The sequence below is a fragment of the Lissotriton vulgaris genome, chromosome 1_1 (assembly GCF_964263255.1).
Source record: "Lissotriton vulgaris chromosome 1_1, aLisVul1.2, whole genome shotgun sequence".
NCBI lineage: Eukaryota > Metazoa > Chordata > Amphibia > Caudata > Salamandridae > Lissotriton > Lissotriton vulgaris.
In genome coordinates this window covers 147587246-147613859 of record NC_141685.1, presented here as the reverse complement: position 1 = coordinate 147613859, position 26614 = coordinate 147587246, and the positions used below count along the sequence as shown (strand labels likewise).

Below are 26614 nucleotides of genomic sequence, written 5' to 3'. Positions count from 1 at the left end.
TCAGATCAGTTCTATTACCGTTTTATTTGCAATAACACTAAAAGAGATCAATGAAAATTAGATTTTAAAAGCCATGGGTAGAATTGATCCTTGGTCTAAATGTAGATTATTGTCTGCAATAGAAACCAGTACAAACAGATCAAATCTTAAAGGATTGAATATGTTTATTATAGTGGCTTAGAGTAAACCCAGAAGACACACATTGGTCCTAAAACTCCGAAAATGTATCTAAAGATTATGATTACATCCAATGTATGTCCAGAGACCGCTTTAGATGCTTTCCTGTTTAAGTGACAACATTTGCAAATATACTTAACAAAACATTAAAGCTGGATGTCAGAAATTCTGTCTTTAAGCATTGTGTAAGAGTCATGTGTGATGGTTTTTATTTGATCTGAAGCAACACCATCACAAAATAGCTATGTGCACAGGTTATCATTCAACTAACATAATTAGCAAACTTAATTTGGAGGGAATTGAGAAAAATTGCCTCATGTACCAAGGGTTTTATTGTTCAAAAATCCACTAGTTCGGTAATTCACAGAGTTTGCAAATGCTAAAACCCCTTTTTGAAATGTACTAAGCCCATTTAACAATTCAGAATTTGGAGGGGGAATCTTAATAGTGTCCCTTCCGACTTTGTAATACATCCTTAAGGTATGTATTAAGCTTTGAAACCGTACGTGGGCTCAAAAACAGTAACAGGAGGTAGTAACCCATGGGGACATTTGTGAATCTGAAAGTAAAATGGGGTTCATTAAAAAATGCCTTTATTTAAAAGCAATCACAGACACAGTAGTGTGCTGACTCTACAAGCAACCACTTTTACCAAATGGATTATTAATACATGAACCTCAGTATTTCCTATATTGCTGAAATTTAGTCTCTAATGTTTTTGTCATGTGGTGTAAATATTTGTTTCTGTTATTTTATTTCCCATTTCAATATTGTCATGAAATGTACCTATTCTTTTTGTCAAACATATTGAAATATCTTTATCACAATTTTTGGGGCATTCTAAAAAGTGTTTTCACTCTTTAACTTAAAGCTTCCTAAGAACAATACTGACGCCAGTTCCTGGTTTCTCCTAGATCATTTAGCTTTCTCACTAAAACAAGCACAATATTGATTTGAGAGAGGTGGGTATGGAGTCATATGCACTGGGGTTCGTTTTAAAAAGACAAATATTGACCTTCCTTTATCTTTAGAAATAATACTTGCAAACATTTATATTAAATAATTTCAGATAATTTACTGATAAAGATATCAGATAAAGATCGCCTAATTTCTTATACCTTGTGGTATTAAAAATCTGCTTGAAATAACAGACTTCTCTTCTAGATAAATCCAGGTTTGAGAAGGTATTAACTGCGATTATCAACTTTCCGTTATTTTAACACATTTTCTCAGTGCACAGAGTATTTTTCCTACATTGATCACATCATTTCAAGCAATGGTCTGTGCTTAAACGTACAATGAAGGGGTAAAAATGTATTTCTACCACAATCAAGAAACCCTTGGGTTTATGAGGATTACTGTTGCAAATTAAGACCCAGCTAAGATGAAATATCCCTTTAAAAAGAGGATTTTCCTCACCATGTTCTCTCTCTAAATTTATGCCAATGCACTTTAGGTGCATTACCAATTGGAACATGGATCACCTTGTAAGCCCCTGTACAGTGTACCCTAGGTACCCAGGGCATAGGTGCATCCAAGGCCTACCAGGGGCTGCAGCACGTATTGTGCCACCCCTGGCCTGGCCTTACTATTTGACACAACTGGCTGATCACTCAGCTGTGGCAAGGTGGTGTAATCACTCTTTGCTTTAGGTATAGTATCTCTATATCTAACATACAAAGGACACACAGTAACCTATAAGTCACTCCTATGGCAGGCCTTACCAATCCTGGAGGCAGAGTGCTTAGTTATGTGTGAGATGGTGCTCTAGCATGAGCTGAGCCTGTCTGCAGCTTTTGGAAGAATGTCCTTTAGCTGTTTCCTGATAGCATCATACCATATACTCTTAAGTGCATTATGAACCTTGAGGTTAAATGCTAACTCTGGTTTGACATTATCAAAACATGTCGAGTAAGGTGTCATACGAATTGGAATACTACCCCCTCGCCAATTATGGCGACGGGGGTAGCATTACACCCTTCTAGAGGGACACAACATGTACAGAACCTGAACCCCGGTTAAAGTTAAACAGAGCCTCAGCATCACAAAATGGATGCTGCCACCACAGACACAAGTCTGACCTACTGCTGCTGGGAGTCCTTCCAGCGAGGGAGGCTTGGACAAAGGGTTTCCTGCCTTGGGAGGTGCTAGCACCACCCCAGACAGGATTTTGTGTAGTGGGTTAGGGAGGGCTGAATAGAATCAGACATGCCCGGGGCACACAAGGTGTCACCGTGCATATGCCAGTTCAAACCGGTGCTGGGGCACTCCAGCCCCAGCTCTGGCGCGAAACTGGACAATGGAAAGGGGGTGTAACCACCCCCCTTCCTGGTCCCACCCATAGGAGGGACCTAGTAGGTAATCCAGCCCCTTGATTTGGTTTAAAGGTAGGAGCTGTGTCCCCAGACTTTAGATTATCCTGAACTACGCTTGAAGAAGAAGAAACTCTGGACCTTCGACATTCTGCTGCTCAGAAGACTGAAGAATCTCCCTTGTGGCCAAGGAGTGACCACCCTGTGAACATAGGCACCATCCAGCGATCAATGACTTGCTTTGCCGCCGCCTCGAGCCAGAGCCCGACAAGAACCAGACTCCCAGACATCTACCAGCCCGATCCACAGTCCCTGCAAAGCTGAGACGAGTGGAGGCGACCTGAGAAGTGGGACCGGACCTCTTGGAAAGTCCACGAGAAGCTGACTGCGCAGCACTTGAGGCACCCTCACCGCTGTGCTTGGGGTCTTCAGAAGCCCCACCACCGAGCTACATTTGCACCAAGGACCAGCCCCCAGCTCTAACGAGATCTGCGTGGGGCCCTTTTGCTTTGTTCCACTCGACGCGCCTTCCCGGTTGCTAGCCCGCTGGCTAGTGGCCATTTTGGCAACCAAACGACAACTTTCCACCGCTGGTCTGGTTGCTCCAGACTGGCCCTTGCTGCTCCTAAAAGCAGCAACCCCTCTGACCTTGCTGGTCCGAGAGAGAAGCCTTCTTTGTTTCCTGTGTTGCTTGCATTAGCCAAGGCCTGTTTGCTCCGATCAAGAAGCCGACACCGCCATCAACTAGAGCCTTCGTGGGACAGCTCGTGAGTGACTCCTGGTCGTCGTCATCGTCACCTGATCCACGTGGCTGAAGAGAAAAGCTTCACGACATCACCTGTTTGCACCCGACAACGCCTGGTTCCTTCCTGGTTCCACGCCGGTCACTGGCAAGTGACTGTGAACATTGTCCCCTCTGCTTTCAGGTCTTCACCTCTTCAGATCCACCCTTGGATCCACCGGAACTCTTCACATTAGGTCGCCTGCAGCATCAACACTCCAAGGCTCCATCTGAACTCCTGCAGAATCCCGACACACTTTGGCACCACTGCACCCGCGTCCTGCGGGTGAGGTAACGCAAGCACTCCGGTGCTCCCGAGTAGTTCCACTCTCCTAGTGTCCAGATTCCAAAGGGTTAAGTTCTAGACTGACCGGAAGACTTCCTACCTTTAACTTTAAAACGTTTACACATCCATTGATTTCAATGTGAACTGCTTCTAACTTTGCGCACTGCAAACCAGATCCCGTGGGCCTCCTAGTTCCTAACCTTAGTTAGATCCTCGTAGCCCCAGCGATTCCCAAGGCCCTAGGCCTTACTTCCTTTCGACTTGTGGTACTTATACCACTTCTTTAGTATAGGTTTTAGGGGCCACCCGGGCCTATCCATATTTTGTGCAACTTTGTATACTTATCAATTGAATTGTTTTAACGTGATTGCTTCTGTGCTCATAAAGAGTTCAGGGGACTATTTGTAGTAAATAAATACATATATATGTTCTATATATATCCTGTGTGGCGTCCTTTCACTTGTTGTTCAAGGGGTTACATATGGTAATACAGCCGGCTTCACATGCCAAAAGAGTTTAGCCTAAGACTGCTTTGTCCATGCTACCAATAGGATAGCTGGTCTATATGGTTGACTTACAACCAATCACCATAAGGGTTGTTTGGACTGATACAAGGTGGTCACTAGAACTAGAGAACATCATATATAGGGCTCCCGGTTTTCCGTTTTCACGGATTTTTACATATAAATACAGACGGAAAACAAGTTTTCCTTTATCTGTATTTATATATAAAAACGGGAAAATACTAGTGGGCTAAGAGGTGTCAGCCCAGGCTGAGACAGCTTCCGGGCACACACAGAGCTGCCAGCCGCACCCGAGTACTTCACAGGTCTATAAAAGACCGTTTACTTGTTGATGAGTCCTTGTTGTTCTTTCACCCCTTCTAAGAGGCCCAGCCAGAGTCAGATTAGGAGCCTCTATTTACACCATTGTTGCGAGACTGAAGAAACGCAGCTCGCTCCAGGAAGTCTCTTGGAGGGAGTGCGTTATACCCTGGGACACCATGAACACCCGCGTGGAAAGCCTGAGACCACTGCGGTGGAGGATAAAGACTGCGTGACATCATGGATTGTAATAATCTGCTAAAAAATATTTTCTATTTACTTACCATTTTCTTACACTCTCCCTGTGTCCTATTAGAGTTTTTTCTGATCTCTCTCCTCTGGGGCTGCATAACGAAGTCTGTTAAAATGCTCTAGTCTGCACTTCACTCCTGTGGCTGGCAGCAGAGGTGTGATTAAACGGGAGGGCAGCAGAGGTGTGATTATTAGCATCCTTCTCTTATCTTAGCAAGCCGAGGGACCACATAGAGAGGGGGCAGGGGGAGAGTGGGGCGGAGGAGGGGGGGCTCTCTCTGGAATTACCTCACCACGAGGAGTCAGAGACAACACGCTGACACCTGGCACGTGACCTGCTTAGCAACCCGTGGCAGTCTGGAAACATGATCACACCTGGCATGCCCAATTTAATGCAGTTACTATTGGCAGAAGGCAGGACGATTGCAACGGGGCAAGCCCCCTTAAAGCTGGCCACACATTTTATCCGGGGAACAAGGTAAACCCTGTTGATGTAACCTCCAACCAGACTACACATGGCAGTCAGACAACACGATCACAGATGGCATGTGCCATACTAAGCAGCACCTGGTCCTCACGCAATAAGACCAACTTCCAGCTGGGGCAGCAGAAAGCATAACATACAGGCATCTGCACTGTAATAGATGCTTTGTTGTCAAATTCAATGGCTTGAATCGACCTCACTCAGATGAAAGGCTGAGTGGACCAGCCAGGATAGGAACCCGTAATAGCAGTGTGAACATAGATTTCAGCAGCTGGCGCTTAACCGTATGAGCTATTTCAGCAGCAAGGACGTGAGGGAATCAGAGGGTATTTTAATAATGTATTATCCTTGGCTGCAAATATCTGCATGGCAGCCGAAGAATGCAGCCATTTTTCACCACGACGTTCTCAATCCCCAGAATGTTAATGTTAAATGTTAATGTTAATGTTAAAATATTTATATAGCGCAACGTACACCGGTTGGTTTCTTGGCGCTTATGGGCTAGAGCTCTATGGAATTGGAGACTCAGGGGGAGTAGGCTTGCTGGAATAGCCAGGTTTTGAGCAGCTTTCTGAAGTGGAGATGCGAATCAGTAGAACGTATTGAAGGAGGAGGGAATTCCAGAACGGGCTGGGCAGGATAAAAAGTGAACAAGATCACACCTGGCTAGGTCCTACTGACTGCATCTGTCATCCACAGTTCAAAACCACACCTGGCCAGACTACGATTCCGTCACTTCACTTGCAGTCCAGCTATTTACTGCAACATATAACGTTGAAGGAAAACAAGCACAGGCAAAGTCAATAGGTCTGACTCTGGCAAAGTGGTGCTACAGATTTTTTTTATTTTTTAATACAAATATATATGCCACAAAAACTAAAAAAAACTAAAAACTTGCTAACACTGAAGGATGATCATATGCTTGTTACTATATTGGTGTTACTCAATTCTCTCCCTGTGTAGTTAGAGTGCAGTGTCACTTTAAATAAATGTGGAAAAATACTAGCTGTACCGTTGTATTTTGCTTGTGGCAAAAATAAATGTGGATAAATACAGAAATAATGTCCCAAAAATAAATATGGATAAATACATACAGAAATGGCAAAAAAATAAATACCATAAAACCGGGAGCCCTAATCATATATCAGGCCAACTTCTCAAAGTCTCTGCTTCACCTCTGCAAAATAAAATTTCTCCCCAGACCTGGGAACATCATTTCTACAATCTTTATTCAGTAACTCCATTTAATGAGCCGAACACTGTGCTGAGGACTGTGTAAACAGACTACTCTATAGCTAAACCTGGCAGTTTCCTTAACCTGGCCGACATCCTCAGCTCTGGATGCAATAACCAGAGGTAGAGCTCCAGGATTAGGCAGCATTGCAGCATATATCCTTTGTCTAGAAAGAGATTAATTGTCTTAGTATAACCTTTTCTTAACTAATGTCATTATCAGTGGTGCCCCAGTACCAGACTCTTGGAAGGGAGCGGACGTCGTCCCGTTATATAAGAAGGGGGATAGATTCCATCCAGCCAATTACAGGCTGATCAGCTTGATCAACTGTGCAAAGAAAATTTCTGCCCAATTGGTCTTGAGCAAGATTGAGGAATGGACTGCTGCTATGGCCAACGTATCTTCCTTTCAGACAGGCTTCAGGTAGAAGATATCCACGATTATGCCCAGGTTCGCTGGAGAACCCAGGGCCAGGTGACTGAACGATTTCCTATCAATTAAGGTGTTTGCCAAGGCTGTGCCCTGGCACCCACCCAGTTTTCTTTATATCTTAATGTTCATTATCTGCCCTCAATTGATGCACCATACCTGGCAGGCACAAAACGAACAAGTTACGCAACTTCGGTAACGATGCATCTGTAAGAGACATATATTAGTTATAGATTCCTTATCTTACAATTATCCCCAGGCGTCAGACTGGATCCGAAGAAATTTTTTCTTAGCATAACTCCTGCGTGTCGGTAGGTGGCATCGGTCGACTCCGCGTCCGTCATCGGCGTTGTGGTTGCCGGGATGACGCCGCGGTGTCTACTTAGACACCGCCACTGAGCGCTAACCACAGTTTTGACACAATCTTCAATGCCAGAAGCGCAGACCCATGCAAGACACTGGCCATTGGTGCAGAAAACTAGGGACCTGCAAGGGAATCCCTATCCCTACAAGTCAGTGTGCAGAATGGGGAGGATGGGTGGGGCGGTAAGGCATCTATAACTAATATATGTCTCTTACAGATACATCATTACCGAAGGTAACTAGTTCATCTGAATGAGACTATTAGTTATAGATTACTTACCCTAGAATAGATACCCCAGCAATTCCAACCCCGTAGGAGGGTCTGCAAACTAAGTTCACACCAAGAAGTCCTGGAGAACAGAACGGCCGAAAAAGCCATCTCTCCGGACTTGGCTGTCCAGGCAGTAATGCACAGTAAATTTGTGCAGGGATGCCCACGTGGCTGTGTAACAGATGTCAACCAGCGGAACTCCACGTCCCAAAGCAGTAGTGGCTGCCCTTGCCCTGGTTGAGTCGGTGAGCAGTCCTACTGGAGGTTCCATTTTAGCCAAAGAATAACAGATCTTAATGCATAGGACGACCCATCGCGAGATGGTATCTTTGTGCACTGCCCGACCTTTCTTGGTGCCCACATAATGCGTAAAGAGTTGATCGTCCACCCGGAAGTCATTCGTGCGGTCAAGGTAGATAGACAGCGCACGTTTTGGGTCCAGACAGTGGAATCTCCCCTCCTCTTTGGAAGGGTGCAGAGGCGGGAAGAAGGTAGGCAATGCGATGGTGAGACCTATGTGGAAAGAGACAATCACTTTGGGCAGAAAAGAGGGCTTATATGGAGGACTACTTTGTCCGGATGGATAGCAAGAAAGGGAGGTCTGGAAGATGAGCCTGAAGATCACTCACCCTGCGAGCAGAGGTGATGGCAAGCAAAAAAGCAGTCTTCCAATGAGGCAAAGTGGACGATTATGTAGGGGCTCAAAGGGAGCACACATAAGATAAGTGAGGAAAAGACTTAAGTCCCACTGGGGCATTACGAAAGGAGAAGGAGGAAAGAGAGGAGTAATGCACTTCAGAAATCTGATAACAATAGGATCGATGGCCATGCTCAAGAGCTCGGGGTACCAGACTCTTCGTGCCCAGTCAGGAGCCACAAGAATGACTTGGGACCTGTCGCGTTTGATCTTCTTCAGCAATCTTGGCAGAAGTGGTACAGGCACAACTCCACTCGCGACGGAAAGGGTAGCCGATCGAGAGCCGCTTTGGTAACTCTAACACGCAGAACTGCTGACATTGCGTGCTCTCTTCAGTGGCGAATAGATCTAACCAAGGCTCTCCCCACTGCTGAAAGAGACCTTACACCACCTTCGAGTGAAGATGCCATTTGTGATCCATGAGGCACTGAGTTTGTCCATCCTGGCGTTCAGTAAACCTGCTAGTTGTTGAACCACCAGAGGTATGCCCTGATGTTCAAGCCATGTCCAAGGAGAAGAGCCTCTTGACATAGGGTCCACGACCCCACCCTGCCCTGTTCGTTGCAGTACCACATGGCGGTGGTGTTGTACGTGAACACCTGCACAACTCTTCCTTTAACAGAGGGAAGGAATGCCTTCAGTGCAAGATGAATCGCCCAGAGCTCCAGAAGGTTGATGTGGTGCCTGGACTCCGCCGGAGACCAGAGGTCTCTGATCTCCGCCTCTCCCATATGGCCGCACTATCCCAGGAGTGAAGCATATGTCACTACTGTGAACTCAGGTTGAGGAAGGGAGAGGGATCTTCCGTTTACCCAATCCTGGTTCGTGAGCCATCACTGCAACTGACTTGCAGTCCCCTCCGAGATCTGAACGTCATTGGAAAGATTTCCCTGGTGCTGTGCCCACTGGAACTTCAGGTCCCACTGCAGAGCCTGTATATACCATCTGGCATGATCCACCAGCAGGATGCAGGAGGCCATGAGGTCCATCAGCCTCAAGGTCATTCTCACAGAAAACCGGGATGGATGCTGAAACTTCGGTATCATAGTCTGAATATCCTGGACTCGCTGCTCCGGAGGATAGACCCAAAACTGCGCTGTGACAGAACCGCTCTGATTCAAAGGGCTTATGGGAGGGGATCAGGTGCGACTTCCGCACGTTAACTGTGAACCCCAGCAAATGCAGGAAGTCCGCTGTAGTCTGGAGGTGGGAGACGACAGCCTGGGCGAGCCTGCCTTCAACAACCAGTCATCGAGATAGGGGAAGACTGGAACCCCTGATCTGCGCACATGAGCTGCGACCACCGCCATCACTTTCGTGAACACCCTAGGGGCGCTGGTAAGGCCAAAGGGGAGTGTTTTAAACTGAAAAAGCTTGTGGCCTACCATGAACCGTAGGTAGCGCCAGTGGGCAGGCAAGACGGGGATGTGAAAGTAAGCGTCCTGCAAGTCCAACGCTACCATCAAATCTCCAGGGTCGAGGGCAGACAAGACCTGTGCCAAGGTTAACATCTTGAACTTCTCCTTCCGGAGAAACCGGTTGATGTCCCTGAGGTCTAAGATAGGACGCAGGCCTTTGTCCTTCTTGGGTACCAAGAAGTAGTGGGAATAGCAACCACGACCTACTTCTGGCACAGAGACGCATGTATTTCTTCTGGAATGGGATGGGAAGGCCATATGGGAGACAGAGATTAGGGAACCCTCGTCAGCGGCAGATACCCAACTCCACATCAAGCTGTTGGAGTTGCGAGCATTTCACTTGGCGGTGAAGGTCTTCCAGCCCACCATCACAGGAGGGCTGGAGCAGCTTCTCACAGACAAGACAGTCAATGGCGATGGTCTCATCAGGAGTCACACTTGAACTTGTTTGACAGCGAGACCAGGATTCACTGGCTGCAGTTGTTTGGTACGACGAACAGGCGCTGGAACTGCTTGGTGGAATTTGACTTTCGTGAGCAGTACCCCTGCGTGTCAGTAGGCGTCGTCTGCGGCTCCGCGTCCGTCATTGTGATCACCAAAATGACGTCACTGGAGTACTTAGACGCCACCCTTGCTGACGTCAGTTCTGTACATAGCTTTCCGCGCCAGGAACGCAGAGCCACGCAAGAAACAGACACTGGTACCATGAAACTAGGGCCCTGACAGGGAAATTCCTGAACCCTAGATATCGGTTCGCAGAAACGGGGAGGATGGGTGAGGCGGTAAGGAATCTAACACTAACTAATGTTTCTTACAGATATATCGTTACCGATGGTAAGTAAATTGTGCATCTGAAAGAAACACGTTAGTGTTAGATTCCTTACCTTAGAATAGATACCCCAGTAATACCAACCCCGGTGGTGGGTCTGCGAACCAAAATCACACCAGGAAGTCCTGGAGAACAGAACGGCCAAAGAAGAAGTCTCTCCGGCCTTGGCTCTCCAGGCAGTAATGCTTTGCAAACGTGTGCAGCGAGGCCCACGTAGCTGCCTGACAAATGTTCAGCAAGGGACTCCCCGTCTCAAACCAGTAGTAGCCGCTGTAGCCTGAGTGGAATGGGCGCGCAGCCCCACAAGAGGTTCCTTTTTAGCCAAGGAATAACAGATCTTGATGCACAAAACGACCCACGAGAGATGGTTCGCTTGTGCACTGCATGTCCCTTCTTAGCTCCCACGTAGCCAACAAAGAGTTGGTCGTCCACCTGGAACTGTTGTGTGCGTTTCAGGTAAAAGGAGAGCGCACGTTTTAGGTCCAGACGGTGGAAACTCTCTTCCTCTTTCGAGGGATGTGGAGGCGAAAAGATGGTGGGCATGGTAATGGTCTGTCCGATGTGAAAGGCAGTAACCACCTTGGGTAGAAAAGAAGGACGAGTCCTCAGAACAACTTTGTCCGGATGGACAGAGAGGAAAGCAGGCTAAGAGCCTGGAGCTCACTCACTCTTCTGGCCGAGGTGATGGCAACCAGGAAAGCAGTCTTTAGGGTCAGAAGACGGAGAGGGCAATTATGAAGTGGCTCAAAGGGAGCGCACATCAAAAAGGTAAGAAGTCAAGTCAAGTCAAGTCATAAAATTTGTATAGCGCACTACATACCCGGAGGGTTTCAAGGCGCTTAGGAAGGGGAGGAAGATTATTTGTCAAATATCCACGTTTTAAGCTGCTTTCTGAACGCTAGGTGGTTTTGGGTGAGGCGAAGGTAAGCGGGGAGTGAGTTCCATGTTTTAGCAGCTAGGTATGAGAAGGATCTGCCTCCCATGGTGGTCTTGTTGATGCGAGGAACAGTGGCGAGGGCTTGGTTGGAAGAGCGTAGTTGGCGGGATGGGGTGTAGAAGGACAGCCGAGAGTTGAGGCAATCTGGTCCGATGTCGTAGAGAGATTTGTGTGCGTGGGTAAGCAGCCGGAAAGTGATCCTCTTATTGACGGGTAGCCAGTGGAGGTCTTTAAGGTGACCAGAGATGTGTTCATTGCGTGGGATGTCTAATATGAGCCTGGCTGAGGCGTTTTGGATTCGTTGGAGTTTCTTCTGGAGTTTTGCGGTAGTGCCCGCGTAGAGGGTATTTCCGTAGTCCAGTCGGCTCGTGACCAGAGCGTGGGTGACTGTCTTCCTTGTTTCGGAGGGGATCCAGCGAAATGTTTTTCTGAGCATGCGAAGGATGTTGAAGCAGGAAGAGGATACGGCGCTGACTTGTCTGTTCATTGAGAGTGAAGAGTCCAGGATGACGCCGAGGTTCCGTGCGTGGTCTGTCGGGATGGGTGCTTTTCCGAGGGCTTCCGGCCACCAGGAGTCGTCCCATGCAGAGGGGGATGTACCTAAGATGAGGACTTCTGTTTTGTCTGAGTTCAGTTTCAGACGGCTTTGTTTCATCCATTCGGCAACTTCTTTCATTCCTTCGTGTAGGTTAGTTTTGGCGGTGCTGGGGTCATTGGTGAGAGAAAGGATTAGTTGAGTGTCGTCCGCGTAAGAGATGATGTTGAGGTTGTGTTGGCGTGCGATGGCCGCGAGGGGGCTCATGTATATGTTGAAGAGGGTGGGACTGAGTGAGGAACCTTGAGGTACGCGGCAGATGACTTCAGAGGCCTCGGACTTGAATGGAGGAAGGCGGACTCTCTGGGTTCTTCCGGTGAGGAACGAGGTGATCCAATCAAGTGCTTTTCCTTGGATTCCGATGTTGTTGAGGCGTTGAAGAAGGGTGCTGTGGCAGACTGTATCGAATGCTGCAGAGAGGTCGAGGAGGATGAGGGCGACTGTGTCTCCATTGTCCAGTAGAGTTCGAATGTCGTCTGTTGCTGCGATGAGGGCGGTCTCAGTGCTGTGTTTTGCTCGGAAGCCAGATTGTGAGGGGTCGAGGGATTTGTTGGCTTCGAGGAAGGCGGCAAGCTGGTTGTTGACTGCTTTCTCGATGACTTTGGCCGGGAATGGAAGAAGCGAGATGGGGCGGTAATTTTTGAGTTCGGTGGGGTCCGCTGTTGGTTTTTTCAGAAGGGCGGTGAGTTCGGCGTGTTTCCAGTCTTCTGGGAAGGTAGCGGAGTTGAAGGAGCAGTTGATGACGTCTCGGAGGTGCGGTGCTATGACGGAGTCTGCTTTGTTGAAGATGTGGTGAGGGCATGGGTCTGTGGGGGATCCTGAGTGGATGGAATTCATCAGGTGGATGGTGTCCTCAGTGGAGATTGGGTTCCAGGCGTTAAGGGTGTTCATGGGGGGAAGATGGTCAGCAGATGGTAGGGTGGGTTGGTTTCCGGGTTGGTTGTCAAAGCTGTTGTGGATGTCTGCAATCTTGTTGTGGAAAAAAGAGGCTAGGGAGTCGCAGAGGGTTTGAGAGGGGGTGATGTCGTTGGAGTTGGCCGAGGGATTGGAAAATTCCTTGACGATGTTGAAAAGTTCTTTGCTGTTGTGGGCGTTGTTGTCAAGTCGATCCTTGAGTGCTATTTTCTTGGCTTTTCGGATCAGTTGGTGGTGAGTGCGGGTGGCGCTTTTGAAGGCGTCCTTGGTGCTGGTGGTTGGGTCTTTTTTCCAGGCCTTTTCAAGGGAGCGGCAGAGTTTCTTGGACTTCTTGAGATCATCGTTGAACCATGAGGCTTTCTTGCTGCCAGGTTTGCTTTGACGTTTTTTCACTGGAGCTAAAGTGTCGGCGGTGTTGGATAACCATAGGGTGAGGTTGGCGGCGGCTTCGTTGGCGTTAGAAGAGAGGGCTGGGGAGTTTCGAAGGAGCGATGCGGAGATTTGGTCCGTGGTGATTTTGTTCCAGTTTCTTTGCAGGGTGGGTTGGGAGTGGTTGATGGGTTTCGGCTTGTTGTAGGTAAAGTGAGCGCAGCTGTGGTCGGTCCAGAGGAGATCCGTAGTGTGGCTGAAGGAGACATGATTGCTGGATGTGAAGATGGGGTCGAGTGTGTGACCAGCGATGTGGGTGGGGGAAGTGACTAGTTGTTTAAGTCCGAGGTTGGCGAGGTTGTCCAAGAGGGTGGTGGTGTTGCGGTCGTTGGTCTTTTCAAGATGAAAGTTGAGGTCTCCCAGAAGGATGTAATCTTTGGAGGGGAGCGCGTGTGGGGTGATGAAGTCCGTAATGTCTTCGCTGAATTTTGCGCGGGGTCCTGGTGGTCTGTAGAGGAGGGTGCCTCTGAGTGTGGTCTTGGGGTCGATGTGGATCTGGAAGTGAAGGTGTTCGGAGTTGGCGAGATTGACGTCTGAGCTGGTTGAGATGCGGATGGAGTTCTTATGGACGATAGCGATTCCTCCTCCTGTGTGGCCGGTACGGTCCTTGCGTGTGATCTTATAATCTTCAGGGATGGCAATGGTGATGTTTGGGGCGGAGGAAGCGTTCATCCATGTTTCTGTTAGGAAGGCGACGTCTGGAGAGATGGTGTCTAGTAGATTCCATAGGTCAATAGCGTGTCTGTGGACCGATCGGGTGTTGAGAAGGATGCATTGTAGGTGGTTGGGGTCGGGAATCTGTGTTGTGGTCGTAGCAGAGATGTGGTCGGTGCCGCTGAATTTGCAGGAGTAGCAGGAGAAAAGTCCATGGGTGTGTCCAGGAGCGGCTAGGACGCAGTTGGGAGCGCGACCGGGGTTGAGGGCTAGGAGGGTGGCGGCATCGTAGGTAACACGGGGGGGCTGGGCAGTGCGAGGGGCAGGGGGTCTGGCGCTGGGCGCGGTCCAGGCGCGGACGGGCGTAGACGGGCTTACCTTTGGCGCGCCTTCGGCGCGGATTGGGCGCGGTTGCTGCGCGTAAACGCTGCGCGCGGGAACAGCTGTCATATATGGATGGTGGAAGGGGAGGGGCGAGGGCGGTTCAGCTGGGAGGCGGGTCGGGCTCACGAGGGCAACAATAATAAACAAAATGGAGGCGGAGGGGGGAGCACAGCCGAGCGCTAGAAGGAAACGCGCTAACAAAGTGAAAACATCGCAAAATTCACAAATCGAGTCTAAATCAAGCCAAGCGGCACACAGGCAGACAGCAGGCAATGTTATTCAGCAGTTCAAAAGCAAGGCAGCAGAAACGATACCATATGTCTCCAGGGGACACTGGGAGCGACCACCCTGCTCGAGGGAGAGGAGCGAGTCACGCTGTATGCAGGTAGGGGAGCGCTGTTTACGGTCAGTGGGAGGGCGGTTCAGCTGGGAGGCGGGTCGGGCTCACGAGGGCAACAATAATAAACAAAATGGAGGCGGAGGGGGGAGCACAGCCGAGCGCTAGAAGGAAACGCGCTAACAAAGTGAAAACAGCGCAAAATTCACAAATCGAGTCTAAATCAAGCCAAGCGGCACACAGGCAGACAGCAGGCAATGTTATTCAGCAGTTCAAAAGCAAGGCAGCAGAAACGATACCATATGTCTCCAGGGGACACTGGGAGCGACCACCCTGCTCGAGGGAGAGGAGCGAGTCACGCTGTATGCAGGTAGGGGAGCGCTGTTTACGGTCAGTGGGAGGGCGGTTCAGCTGGGAGGCGGGTCGGGCTCACGAGGGCAACAATAATAAACAAAATGGAGGCGGAGGGGGGAGCACAGCCGAGCGCTAGAAGGAAACGCGCTAACAAAGTGAAAACAGCGCAAAATTCACAAATCGAGTCTAAATCAAGCCAAGCGGCACACAGGCAGACAGCAGGCAATGTTATTCAGCAGTTCAAAAGCAAGGCAGCAGAAACGATACCATATGTCTCCAGGGGAATACTGGGAGCGACCACCCTGCTCGAGGGAGAGGAGATCGTCCGCGTAAGAGATCCAAGTCCCACTGAGGCATCACGAAAGGAACAGGAGGAAACATGTGCTTGATGCCTTTCAAGAATCTATTTACAACAAGGAACTTGAAAATAGAAGGCTGACCAGGAAGCCACAAGAAGGCTGAAATGACCGAAAGATAGCCCTTGATAGTGCCCAGGACAGAGCCCTGCTGGGCGACAGAAAGAAGAAAGAGGAAAACCTCTGAAAGAGGGGCAGAGAGAGGATCCACGGCCTTTGCTGTGCATCATGCCACAAATTTGTTCCACCTGCAGGCATATACCGTTTTTGTTGGGGGACGCCTGTCTGGCAGAATAGCATTACAGACTTCAGGAGGCAAGTCAAATGGCCTCAACTGTCGCTGCTCAATCTCCACGCATGGAGGTGGAGGCTGGACAGGTTCGGGTGGAGGACCGTTCCCTGCTGCTACGACAGAAGGTCCTCCTGAAGAGGCAGTCGAATCGGGGGATCAATTCACATTCTGAGTAGCTCGAGATACCAGTATCTTCGTGCCCAATCCGGAGCCACAAGGATGACTTGGGCCCGGTCGCGCCTGATCTTCTTCAGCACTCTGGGCAGAAGTTGGATAGGCAGAAAGGCGTACAACAGACCGCAACTCCACTCGCGACGAAAAGCGTCGCCGAGCGAGTGCAGCCTTGGAAATTCCAACGCGCAGAACTGAAGACATTGCTCGTTCTCTTCGGTGGCGAATAGATCTAACCAAGGCTCTCCCCACTGCTGAAAGAGACCTTGTGCCACGTCCGAGTACAGACGCCATTCGTGATCGATCATGCACCAGCAGCTGTGTTCGTCCGCCCTGGTGTTCGGCGAACCTGCCAGGTGTTGAACCACCAGGGTGATGCCCTGATATTCCAGCCATGTCCAGAGGTGCAGAGCCTCCTGACATAGGGTCCACAACCCCACCCGCCTTGTTTGTTGCAGTACCACATGGCGGTGGTGTTGTCCGTGAACACCTGCACTACACTTCCCCAGACAGAGGGAAGGAATGCCTTCAGTGCAAGCCGGATCGCCTACAGCTCCAGAACGTTGATATGGAGCCGGAGACCAGAGGCCTCGGATCTCCGCCTGTCCCATGTGGCCACCCCATCCTAGGAGGGACGCACCCGTCACCAATGTGTACTCCTGTTGGGGAAGGGAGAGGGATCTGCCACTGACCCAATCACGGTCCATGAGCCACCACTGCAGCTGTCTCGCAGTGCCCTTCGAGATCAGGATGTGGTCAGTCAGGTTGCCCTGATGCTGTGCCCACTGGAACTTCAGGTACCACTGGAGAGCCCACATCCGCCACCTGGCGTGATGTACCAGCAGGATGCTGGAGGCCATCAGCTCCAGGAGCCGCAGGGTGATTCTGACCGAAACTCTGGATAAAGGCTGAAAGATTAGAAACAGAGCCTGAATATCCCAAACCCGCTGCTCGGGAGGATACACCCAAAACTGCGCCGAGTGTAAAACCGCTCCGATGAAGAGGATCTTCTGAGAGGGACTCAGGTGTGACTTCGGCACGTTGATGGAGAACCCCAGTGAGTGCAGGAGGCCGGCCGTACTCTGGAGGTGGAAGACGACTGTCTGGGGCGAGCCCGCCTTCAACAACCAGTGGTCGAGATAGGGGAATACTGGAACCCCTAATCTGCGCAGATGAGCTGCAACCACTGCCATCACTTTAGTGAACACCCGGGGGGCACTGGTAAGGCAGAAGGGGAGCACGGTAAACTGAAAGTGCTCGTGGCCTACCATGAACCGCATGTAACGCCGGTGGGCCAGCAGGACATGAATATGGAAATAGGTGTCCTGCAAGTCCAACGCTACCATCCAGTCTCCAGGGTCTACGGCAGCCAGAACCTGAGCTAAAGTCAGCATCTTGAACTACTCCTTCAGGAGGAAGCCGTTGACGCTCCTGAGGTCCAAGATAGAGCACAGGCCCCCTTTGCCCTTCTTTGGAACCAGAAAGTAGTGGGAATAACAACCACGTCCTACTTCTGGACCTGGAACGCGCTCGATGGCCCCCTTGGCCAAGAGGGCCGTAACTTCCTCTCCCAGAAGTTGCAAGTGATCCCCCGACATGGTACTGTGGTGGCATGGCTGGAGGCGTCGCCTCAAAGGGGAGGGAGTAGCCCCTACGGATGATTTGCAGCACCCACCTGTCCGAAGTGATGGAACGCCAGTGGAGTACGTGATGGTAAACCCTGCCTCCGACTGGCGTGGAATGAGCCTGAAAGCTCGGACTAGGAAGGCTTTAAGGCAGAAGCTGCGGGAGCTGATGTGGACTGACCTGCTCTCTGACCCCCTGCTCCGCCACGGCGAGCAGCACGTCCGCGACTGCGTTGAGGCTGTACAAACGTGCGGGGGTGCCCCTTCTGTGGCCATGAAAGAGACGAAAAGCAGAAGTTTGCTGGCGCTGGCCCGACAGGCCCAAGGACTTGGCCATAGCCCTGAAGTCCTTAAAGCGCTCAAGCTCGCTATCTGCTTTGTCGCCAAAGAGGAGACGGCCATCAAAGGGCATGTCCATGAGTGTGTTCTGGACATCCCCTGAAAAACTGGCGGACCTCAGCCAGGCGTGACGAGTAATCGCCACAGTCGTTGAATTTGCTCTGCCCAGCGAGTTCGTGGTGTCAAGTCCACATCAGATGGAATACCGTGCTGCGTCTCGGCTGTCAGCGACAGCCTGGGCGAGCCGTGTCTGGGCCTCCGCCGGACACTGGGGCAGCACGTCCGCCACCGTATCCCAGAGAGTGGGTGTAACAGCCCAAAAGGCATGCAGTGTTAATGGACCGCAATCCTAGGCTGACTGAGAAGAACAGTTTCTTTCAAAGTAGGAAGGAGCTCGCACAGCGTTTTAATCCTAAGTTGCAGGGTTGTAACGGGCTGTGGTGTGCTACTGGGGTATGAACACTGTCTGGCCAGGCAGTGTGAAAATCAATAACGTAATCCAAAGGCTCCCCCGTCTGGGGAGAGAACACCCCTGTGCCAAACTGATCTAGCCTTTTGGATTCCTGATCCGGCGGAGCGGTCGGGAATGCGGTCTAGGGCGTGGAGGCCTGGCTAACCAGACTCTCGGGGGTGGAGTGGGTGGACAGAAAGCAGGGGTAGCCCGGAGCCGGGCGTTGGCGTCAGTCCACGTACTGATCCACAGGGAGAACTGTGGAGGGCTTGGACCAAGTGCCCATCAGAAAGTCAGTGAGGGCCTCATTAAACGGCAGCAGAGGCTTCGTAGAGCTGACTGGCGGTTCAAGCACCTCAGTGAGGAAGTTAGTCCTCACGCTGCTGCAGGGAGCTCAAGGGCTAGGGCCTTGGCCGCCCTGTGCAACACCACTTTTGAAGAAGGGGGGAGTCAGGTCCTGGGACGTGGGGCTAGCTGGACCATTAATATAACTAAGTACACAGATTGCCAGCCACACACTTACATCCTCTATTTTTGAGGGTTTGAGGGAACAAACCATAAGAGACTTCCTGGTTCGTTCGGGTATATCACTCACAGCATAAGTAGCCCCCTCCTCCGTAGTCACGGAGGGAGGAGAGAGAAAACCAGTGTCAGCCGAAGTGTCTAGACCACTGGCATCCCCCAGCTCATCTGTCCAGTCCTGACTTAACCGGCACTGCTGACCCAGAGGGTCCTCAGACCCCTTCCAGTCCTCCCCTTGATCCGTGTCCTGATTAACAGGCATGTCAAATGTCAAAGGTTCTTATATAGCGCCTTATCACCGATAGGTCTCAAGGCGCTTGCTTTGGGAACCCGTCCTGGCTTTTCCCTGTGAGATAACCCCTACTGGGCATCCCCACGGTGAAAGCCAGGCATCCCGCCATGGGGGGGCCGTAGTGGAGATTAAGCAAGCTATTGCCCAGAGTTGCAGAGTGTGAACCCGTGATTCGAGTAGGCACCGAAGCGAGAATTGTCGAGTCCGTGGACATTTGGGCTCAAGACCTTGCCGCGTCGGGAATTGAACCCTGGTCCCAGGTCTGACCTCTGCTTCAGGGTCTGCCTCCTCTAACCAGTGAGCCACACTTGCATAAATGACAGAGCCGGTCATAGGTGAAGGGCTCACCCATCGACGTCGGAGACGGCGCTGCTCCGACGCCGAACCGGGACTGGGGCTAAAACCAGGGACGGTGTTGTCCGAGGATGGCGCCGGGGTCAGTACCAGCGGAGGAGTCATAAGGTCAACTGGCGTCGACCGGGATCCAGGCCTGGATCCCACGGGGTCCTGCACGCCGAGACCGAAGTTGCCGACGGCACTGGGGCCGAAGCCGCCAGCAAGTTAGGACTCCCAGTCGGACCCGCGGGCCCGAAGCCGCGCCGGCAGGTGTCGACGGCGGGAAGAGAGTCCTCTTGGCAACGAGGAAGTCTCTAATATCGCCCGAAGTCGCATTGAGTCCAGGGAGCGGAGGGTGTGGGACAGGATGCAGCTCCTGAGCCGCGTGAGTGGCGAGGAGAGACCGAAGAGCAACACTGCTTCTTTTTGACATGCCTCGACTTACCCGAGTGCGACGACTTGGATCCGGATGATCGGTGATGACTGCGGCTCCGCGACCAGTTCCTCGATTTCCTCCCCGACTGGGACCTCGAGCGGCACAGAGTCGACTGCCGGAGCTCGAGGAGCTTACGGGAACGCTCCCACCTAGCCTTCGACGTCAAGGCCCGGCAGTCGGGCCACGACTTGGCATCGTGGTCGCCCCCCAAACAGTAGCGACTCCGGCGGAGGGGGTCGGTAACAGACATCAGTCGGTTAAAGGCGTCACACAGCTTTAAACCGGGCATCCCTACTGGCACCAGGAGTCGAGTCGACTCGACAAAGATAGACAAAAATGTCCAAAAAGTTAGTCAAAAAATGACTGAAGGTACGTGCTCTTCCCGGATCTGCGCTAGCTGGCGCGGAAAAAAAAAGAACTGACGTCAGCGCGTGAGGGCGGCGTCTAAGTACTCCAGCGACATCATTCCGTCGATCCCGACGACGGACACGGAGCCGCAGACGACGCCTGCCGACGCGCAGGGGTACTGCTGACGAAGAACTTTCCGTATCTAGTCTGACGCCTGGGGGTAATTCTAAGGTAAGGAATCTAGCGGCGCATGACTTACTATGCCCGGTTGCTCTAAAATAATTTGAATTGACTTGCTGCTAACTGGTCTTTACTGCTGCTATTTTAGAATTGACTTTTCATATATCGCCGAATTTTAAAACTTCTCGCATTTTAATTGGAAATCATTTTACTGTGCATTGGGTGCTTTGCTTAGTGTTGTTTGGTCCCTACCTGCCTGTGCCCCGTTCCACCGCGGGTTTTCCCGTTTGCGTGGAGGGCACGGCGGCAGACTGCTAGTCCCCCCGCTCCCATTGGCTGGTGCCGGTCAGGTGGTGCGCCAGACTCGGGCCGGCCATATTTAATCGGGAGGACTTTCTCCGCGCACAGCGGACGCGCGCAGCGGGCGTGCACCGAAGTTGCGCCCGTCCGCGCTAAGGACGTGCAAGGGGCTAGTTGGGCTGGACCTCGTTTTACTCTTCATAAAAATCATCGTGAGTTATATTCCCACTCTGCACTTCTTGCACTTAGACCTGGGTTTAAACTGTGTCATTTCTCTTCTATTCCTAACAACCTGGTTAATCTCAACTGTTGCAAAGGGGTTTCTAGATCCATACGCCCTCGCCATTATTGTCTTAATAAATGTAGGAGATATGGAAGTCAGTTTCCCGTTCCTAACGATTTAAGTGAGGCTGGCCTGCTCCTTAATGCTAGGTCGTTGGCTCGTAATAATGTTGCCTTCAACGACTTTGTCTCTCAAAAAAGGGCCCCTTGGGTCTTTATTACCGAAACCTGGGGTTCTGAAACCTCCGGCCCTGACTTCGTAGAGGCAGTCCCCGAGGGCTATTCTTTGGCCAGAATGGATAGGTCAGGGTATCCTTTACAGAGACACTTTTACTTGTAGCACTAAGCCTCTTTCATTACCCTCTGATAAGTTTGAGGCTTTGTATTTCTCTATTAATTTCCTTCCCTCGGCCTCTTTCTCTGGTATTCTCTGTTATAGACCTCCTGGCCCCAGAACGACCTTTGCCCGTGACATCCTTAAATTGATAGAGCCCTACATTGATAAGCCCCACTTCAGTATTCTCGGCAATTTAAATTTTCACTTAGAGGCCATAAAATCGAAGGATACAGCAGTACTTGTAGATGGTCTAGCGGCATGTGGTTTGGGTCAACTGGTCATTGGCCCCACACATTTGGCCGGCCATACGCTGGATGGTATCTTTTCAAATGATTCAAGACTTTTGGCAGGAACTCCCATCCCTCTAGGATTACCTTTAAACTCCTGTGCTTAGCCCATGGTGCTTTTTACGGCGCAGGCTCAGAAGGTATCAGGGCCCTTCTGTGTGTGTATTCCCCCAGTAAAACCCTCCGGTCTTCTTCCAATAATTTGCTTGTGGTCCCCAAGTTCACAAAGGCAAAGTGGGGAGGCAGAGCTTTTTCTGTTCTAGCTCCTAAACTCTGGAACTCTCTCCCTTTGGAGCTCACTAGCCAATCCTCTTTAGCGGTCTTCAAAAAACACCTGAAGACCTGGCTTTTCTCCCAGGCATATTAGGGACTGCGCCTTTTGTGGCTTCCTGGTTCATCTATCTGGTAATGTGGACCTTTTGTTTGTTTTTCTGGCGCCTTGATGCCCCTTGGGGCTAAGTTTTGCGTGGTATAAAAATGCTATTCATTCATTCATTCATTCAACACGAACGTGTTTCTTTCAGATTCTGTCTTTCAGATACTAGCTTTTTTGGCATAAGGATTTTCTCCAGTGTGGAGTTTCTCATGGTGAGATAGCGTTTTTCTCTGCAGCTTTTCTGGCATTCAGAACACTCATAAGGTTTTTCATCAATATGGAGAATCGCTTATGGTTAGTGAGGCTGTGCCTATCAGATAGGAATTTCTGGCATTCACAGCATTGGCAATGTTTTTTCCCTGTGTGCGTCTGCTCCTGTAGAGTGAGATTGTGTTTGAAACTGATGCTTTTCTGGCACTAAAATATTTTGATGGTGTGTTTTCTTATGGCGCTTGTAACCATCTCTACCTCTGAATCTTTTCTGACAATTAGAGCACTGATAATTTTCTTCTCCAGTATGGATTTTCATATGTTTAGTGAGATTACATTTAAGGCTGAAACATTTTTGGCATTTGGAGCACTGATAAGGTATTTCCCCAGTGTGGGTTCTTATATGCGGAGTGAGACTGTTTTTTTCACTGAAACATTTGTGGCATTCAGAGCACCGATAAGGTTTTTCCCCAGTGTGGGTTCTTATATGAATAATGAGACTGTTTTTTTGGCAGAAATATTTTTGGCATTCAGAGCACTGATATGGTTTTTCCCCAGTGTGTGTTCTTATATGCTGAGTGAGACTGGTTTTTTCACTGAAACATTTGTGGCATTCAGAGCACCGATAAGGTTTTTCCCCAGTGTGGGTTCTTATATGAATAATGAGACTGTTTTTCTGGCCGAAACATTTTTGGCATTCAGAGCACTGATAAGGTTTTTCCCTAGTGTGGGTTCTTATATGCTGAGTGAGATTGCTTTTTACCCTGAAACATTTGTCGCATTCAGTGCACTGATAAGGTTTTTCCCCTGTGTGGAATCTCAAATGTGCAGTTAGAAGTGATTTACAGTGGAAATGTTTTGGGCATTCAGAGCACTGATAAAGGTTTTCCCCAGTGTGGGTTCTTATATGTTGAGTGAGACTGCGTTTGTCTCTGAAACATTTCTGGCATTCAGAGCACTGATAAGGTTTTTCCCCAGTGTGGGTTCTTATATGTTGAGTGAGACTGCGTTTGTCTCTGAAACATTTCTGACATTCAGAGCATGGATAAGGTTTTTCCCCAGTGTGGGTTATTGTATGTTGAGAAAGAGTTCTTTTGTCAATGAAACATTTCTGGCATTCAGAGCACTGATAAGGTTTTTCCCCAGTGTGGATCTTTGTATGCCGTGTGAGATTACGTTTTACACTGAAACATTTCTGGCATTCAGAGCATTGATAAGGTTGTTCCACAGAATGGATTATTGCATGTTCAATGAGTTTGCTTTTGTAACTGAAACATTTCTGGCATTCAGAGCACTGAAAAGGTTTCTCCCTAGTGTGGGTTTTTATATGATGAGTGAAACTATTTTGGTCAATGAAACATTTCTGGCATTCAGAGCACTGAAAAGGTTTTTCCCCAGTGTGGGTTCTTATATGATGAGTGAAACTATTTTTGTCAATGAAACATTTCTGGCATTCAGAGCACTGAAAAGGTTTTTCCCCAGTGTGGGTTCTTATATGATGAGTGAGACTGTTTTTGTCAATGAAACATTTCTGGCATTCAGAGCACTGATAAGGTTTTTCCCCAGTGTGGGTTCTTGTATGCCGAGTGAGACAGTTTTTGTCACTGAAACATTTGTGGCATTCAGAGCACTGATAACGTTTTGCCCCAGTGTGGATCTTTGTATGCCGTGTGAGATTACGTTTTACACTGAAACATTTCTGGCATTCAGAGCACTGATAAGGCTGTTCCACAGAATGGGTTATTGCATGTTGAGAAAGACGTTGTTTGTTACAAAATCTTTCCTGGCATTCAGAGCACTGATAAGGTTTTTCCCCAGTGTGGAATCTCACATGTGCAGTTAGAAGTGATTTAAGTTTGAAATGTTTTGGGCATTCAGAGCACTGATAAGGGTTTTTCCCACATTGGATTCTCGTATGTTCAATGAGTCTGCTTTTGTAACTGAAACATTTCTGGCATTCAGAGCACTGAAAAGGTTTATCCCCAGTGTGGGTTCTTCTATGCTGAGTGAGACTATTTTTCTCAATGAAACATTTCTGGCAATCCGTGCACTGATAAGGTTTATCCCCAGTGTGGGTTCTTATATGACGAGTGAGACTGTTTTGGTCACTGAGACATTTCTGGCATTCAGGGCACTGGTAAGGTTTTTCCACAGAGTGGGTTAATGCATGTAGATTTAGACTAGGTTTGAAACTAAACCTTTTCTGGCATTCAGAGCACTGATAAGGTTTTTCCCCAGTGTGGATTCTCATATGCTTAGTGAGATAAGATTTACGCCTGAAACTTTTTTGGCATACTTTGCACTGAGAGTGGTTTTCCCCAGTGAGCATTCTCTCAAATTCAGTGAGATGAGATTTATGGCTGAATCTTAGTTGGCACAGGTAACTATTTTTCCCCAACTTGGGTTATTTTGCTTTGATTGAGACGGGGTTGAACACTGAATTTGTTCTCACAGCCCGTGCTTTTATCAATTGTATTCCTAGAGGTAATATCTCTACTTTTCTCTTGCTTATATGCCACAGTAAGAGTGAACCTGATTTTAAAGTCGGGCTTGTTTAGATAATGTTCAGCACTTATCTCTAAAAGAAATTGTATGTAATCTTCTTAACACTTGAATTGAGCAAAATATGTCTGGAAGCAGCCATGTAACACCTGTCGAAATGTTTCTAGCAGATAATAGTCTTTTGGTTATAGCCTCTCTGGCAGCAACTTATTTTGTGACTGAAGTTTTTCTCAAATCCATTTGTATAGGTTCTTAGCAATGCAGTGATAAGGTGTTGGTCTGATATTTAATGCTTAAGCTGAGAAGTCACTTTTTGCACTGACGTATTGGCAGTAACCGAGGACATTAAAACATGCACAGTACTATTGTGGATCATTAGTCGCAGAACATCAGTTCCTTTTACCCTTTCTATGTTTGGTGGAAGGTTAAGGTTTGTAGTTCTGAAGACGAGGATTTATTCACATTAGCTATTACGCAACGGTGCTCATTTAATCAGTTTTACATATCACTCCTGCACAACAGATAATGTTGAGGCGATTTACATAGAATTACAGAACTGTACATAATAAAAAGGAAACAATCTGAGATGGTCATGAACACAATAAAGTGGTGAATTTTTAAGGTTTTCGCAAGAGTAAGTAGAGTGGTTCGAGGTGTTATATCCTGAGGCAGATAGTCTCAAACTTGCGTAACTGGTTAAAAACGGTTGTTGAACAAAGGTGATTTTCCAATCTTTTGGTTGTTAGCGTGTCAGCTTCAGAGTCTTCTTTAGTGTCTTTTCTTTGATGGTCTGCAGACGAAACCTTTTGTTATAACTTTCTTTCATGCAGTGTGTCCTTCCTCTCTGGGATTACATGATGCTTTAGATGAACGTTATGCTGTCATGCTGAGGCAATTTGTCTTTCTGATAATATTTCAGATGAGGATGCTCTGATTGGTCTTTCTGGCATTATTTCTGATGCTGTGTGCACAGGTATGACTTTGCTCTGGGTTAATGAAATGCAAAATTAGATACTTCACTTACAGGTATAGTACTTTCCTCAGCTCCCACTTCCTCGCCACACCTAGATTTCGGAATTTTTTTAAACTTAGAATGCTGGATGTCCTTCAGTTTTTCAGAATAATCCTTCTTATGGCACTAACATTCAGTTGCCTGGTGGTAAATCGTGCTTTTTTCATCCATAATTTCAATCACCTATAGTATTAAAATTAAATAGTTAATGCATGTAAATTTCTCCAAAAATAATTTACAAGCCAAATCAATACAGAATTGCAGAACTTTGAAAATGTTGAGCTGTTCTTCTGACAGAGCAGAGTGTAGAATGGTAGCCTGGAAATACTTGGATGTAGGAGTAAGGATTTGTAGAATTTTCAACATTTTATTAAACTCACAAATGATACCTGTACCCTATGGAGTTGTAACATAGAATCCCAAAGGCAGAAATTAAAGTCATATGCCCTGGCACCAAACAGCTATTTAAAAAAAATACTATTCATTAATTTTTAATGTAGATTTCTGGGATGGGAATTTCCCCATGGACAACAGGCGTTTTCCCCTGCCCTGAGTTCCCACCAACTTGTATCTGGTATCCTGACTTTTGAGTTCTGGCCTCTGCCGCACGCAAATCTATTGTGTGTTGCAAGGACTATGCCTAGACCTATCCCTCAACTATTGTCCAGAGTATGATTCAAGGGCAATGAAATTAAGGCGTACTTTCATGTGTTCATTTTATTCCACCTGATTATCAGTGGTTAGGTTTTTCTGCACCTGGATTTAATGGGTGCAGAAAAACAGGACACCATTTTTTTCCAGACAGAAAAATTAGACTGAAAAGACGCACAGGACTCTGGGTGCAGCAGAAGCAGCCAAGACTTATGCTGTTTTTTTTACTAACTGCGGAAAACACACAATTCTTCCCTCTGTTTTCCCCTTCCCTCCCCTGCTTCACCAATCCCTCCCCTACTTCACCAATCTCCCCCCCCCCAACCAACCACATGCATATATATATA

At 48.7% G+C, this 26614-nt stretch overlaps 1 protein-coding gene across 1 annotated transcript; it reads right to left on the bottom strand.

Moving 5' to 3' along the window:
• LOC147737868 (uncharacterized) lies at nt 1–25789 on the bottom strand. Its single transcript, XM_086924988.1, has 2 exons — nt 22294–25789; nt 1–37 (listed from the first exon to the last, which is right to left on the bottom strand). Exons 1-2 carry the CDS (start codon nt 24429–24431, stop codon nt 1–3), a joined length of 2175 nt encoding a protein of 724 aa, XP_086781114.1. The 5' UTR covers nt 24432–25789.
• Between the last annotated feature and the right edge of the window lie 825 nt (nt 25790–26614).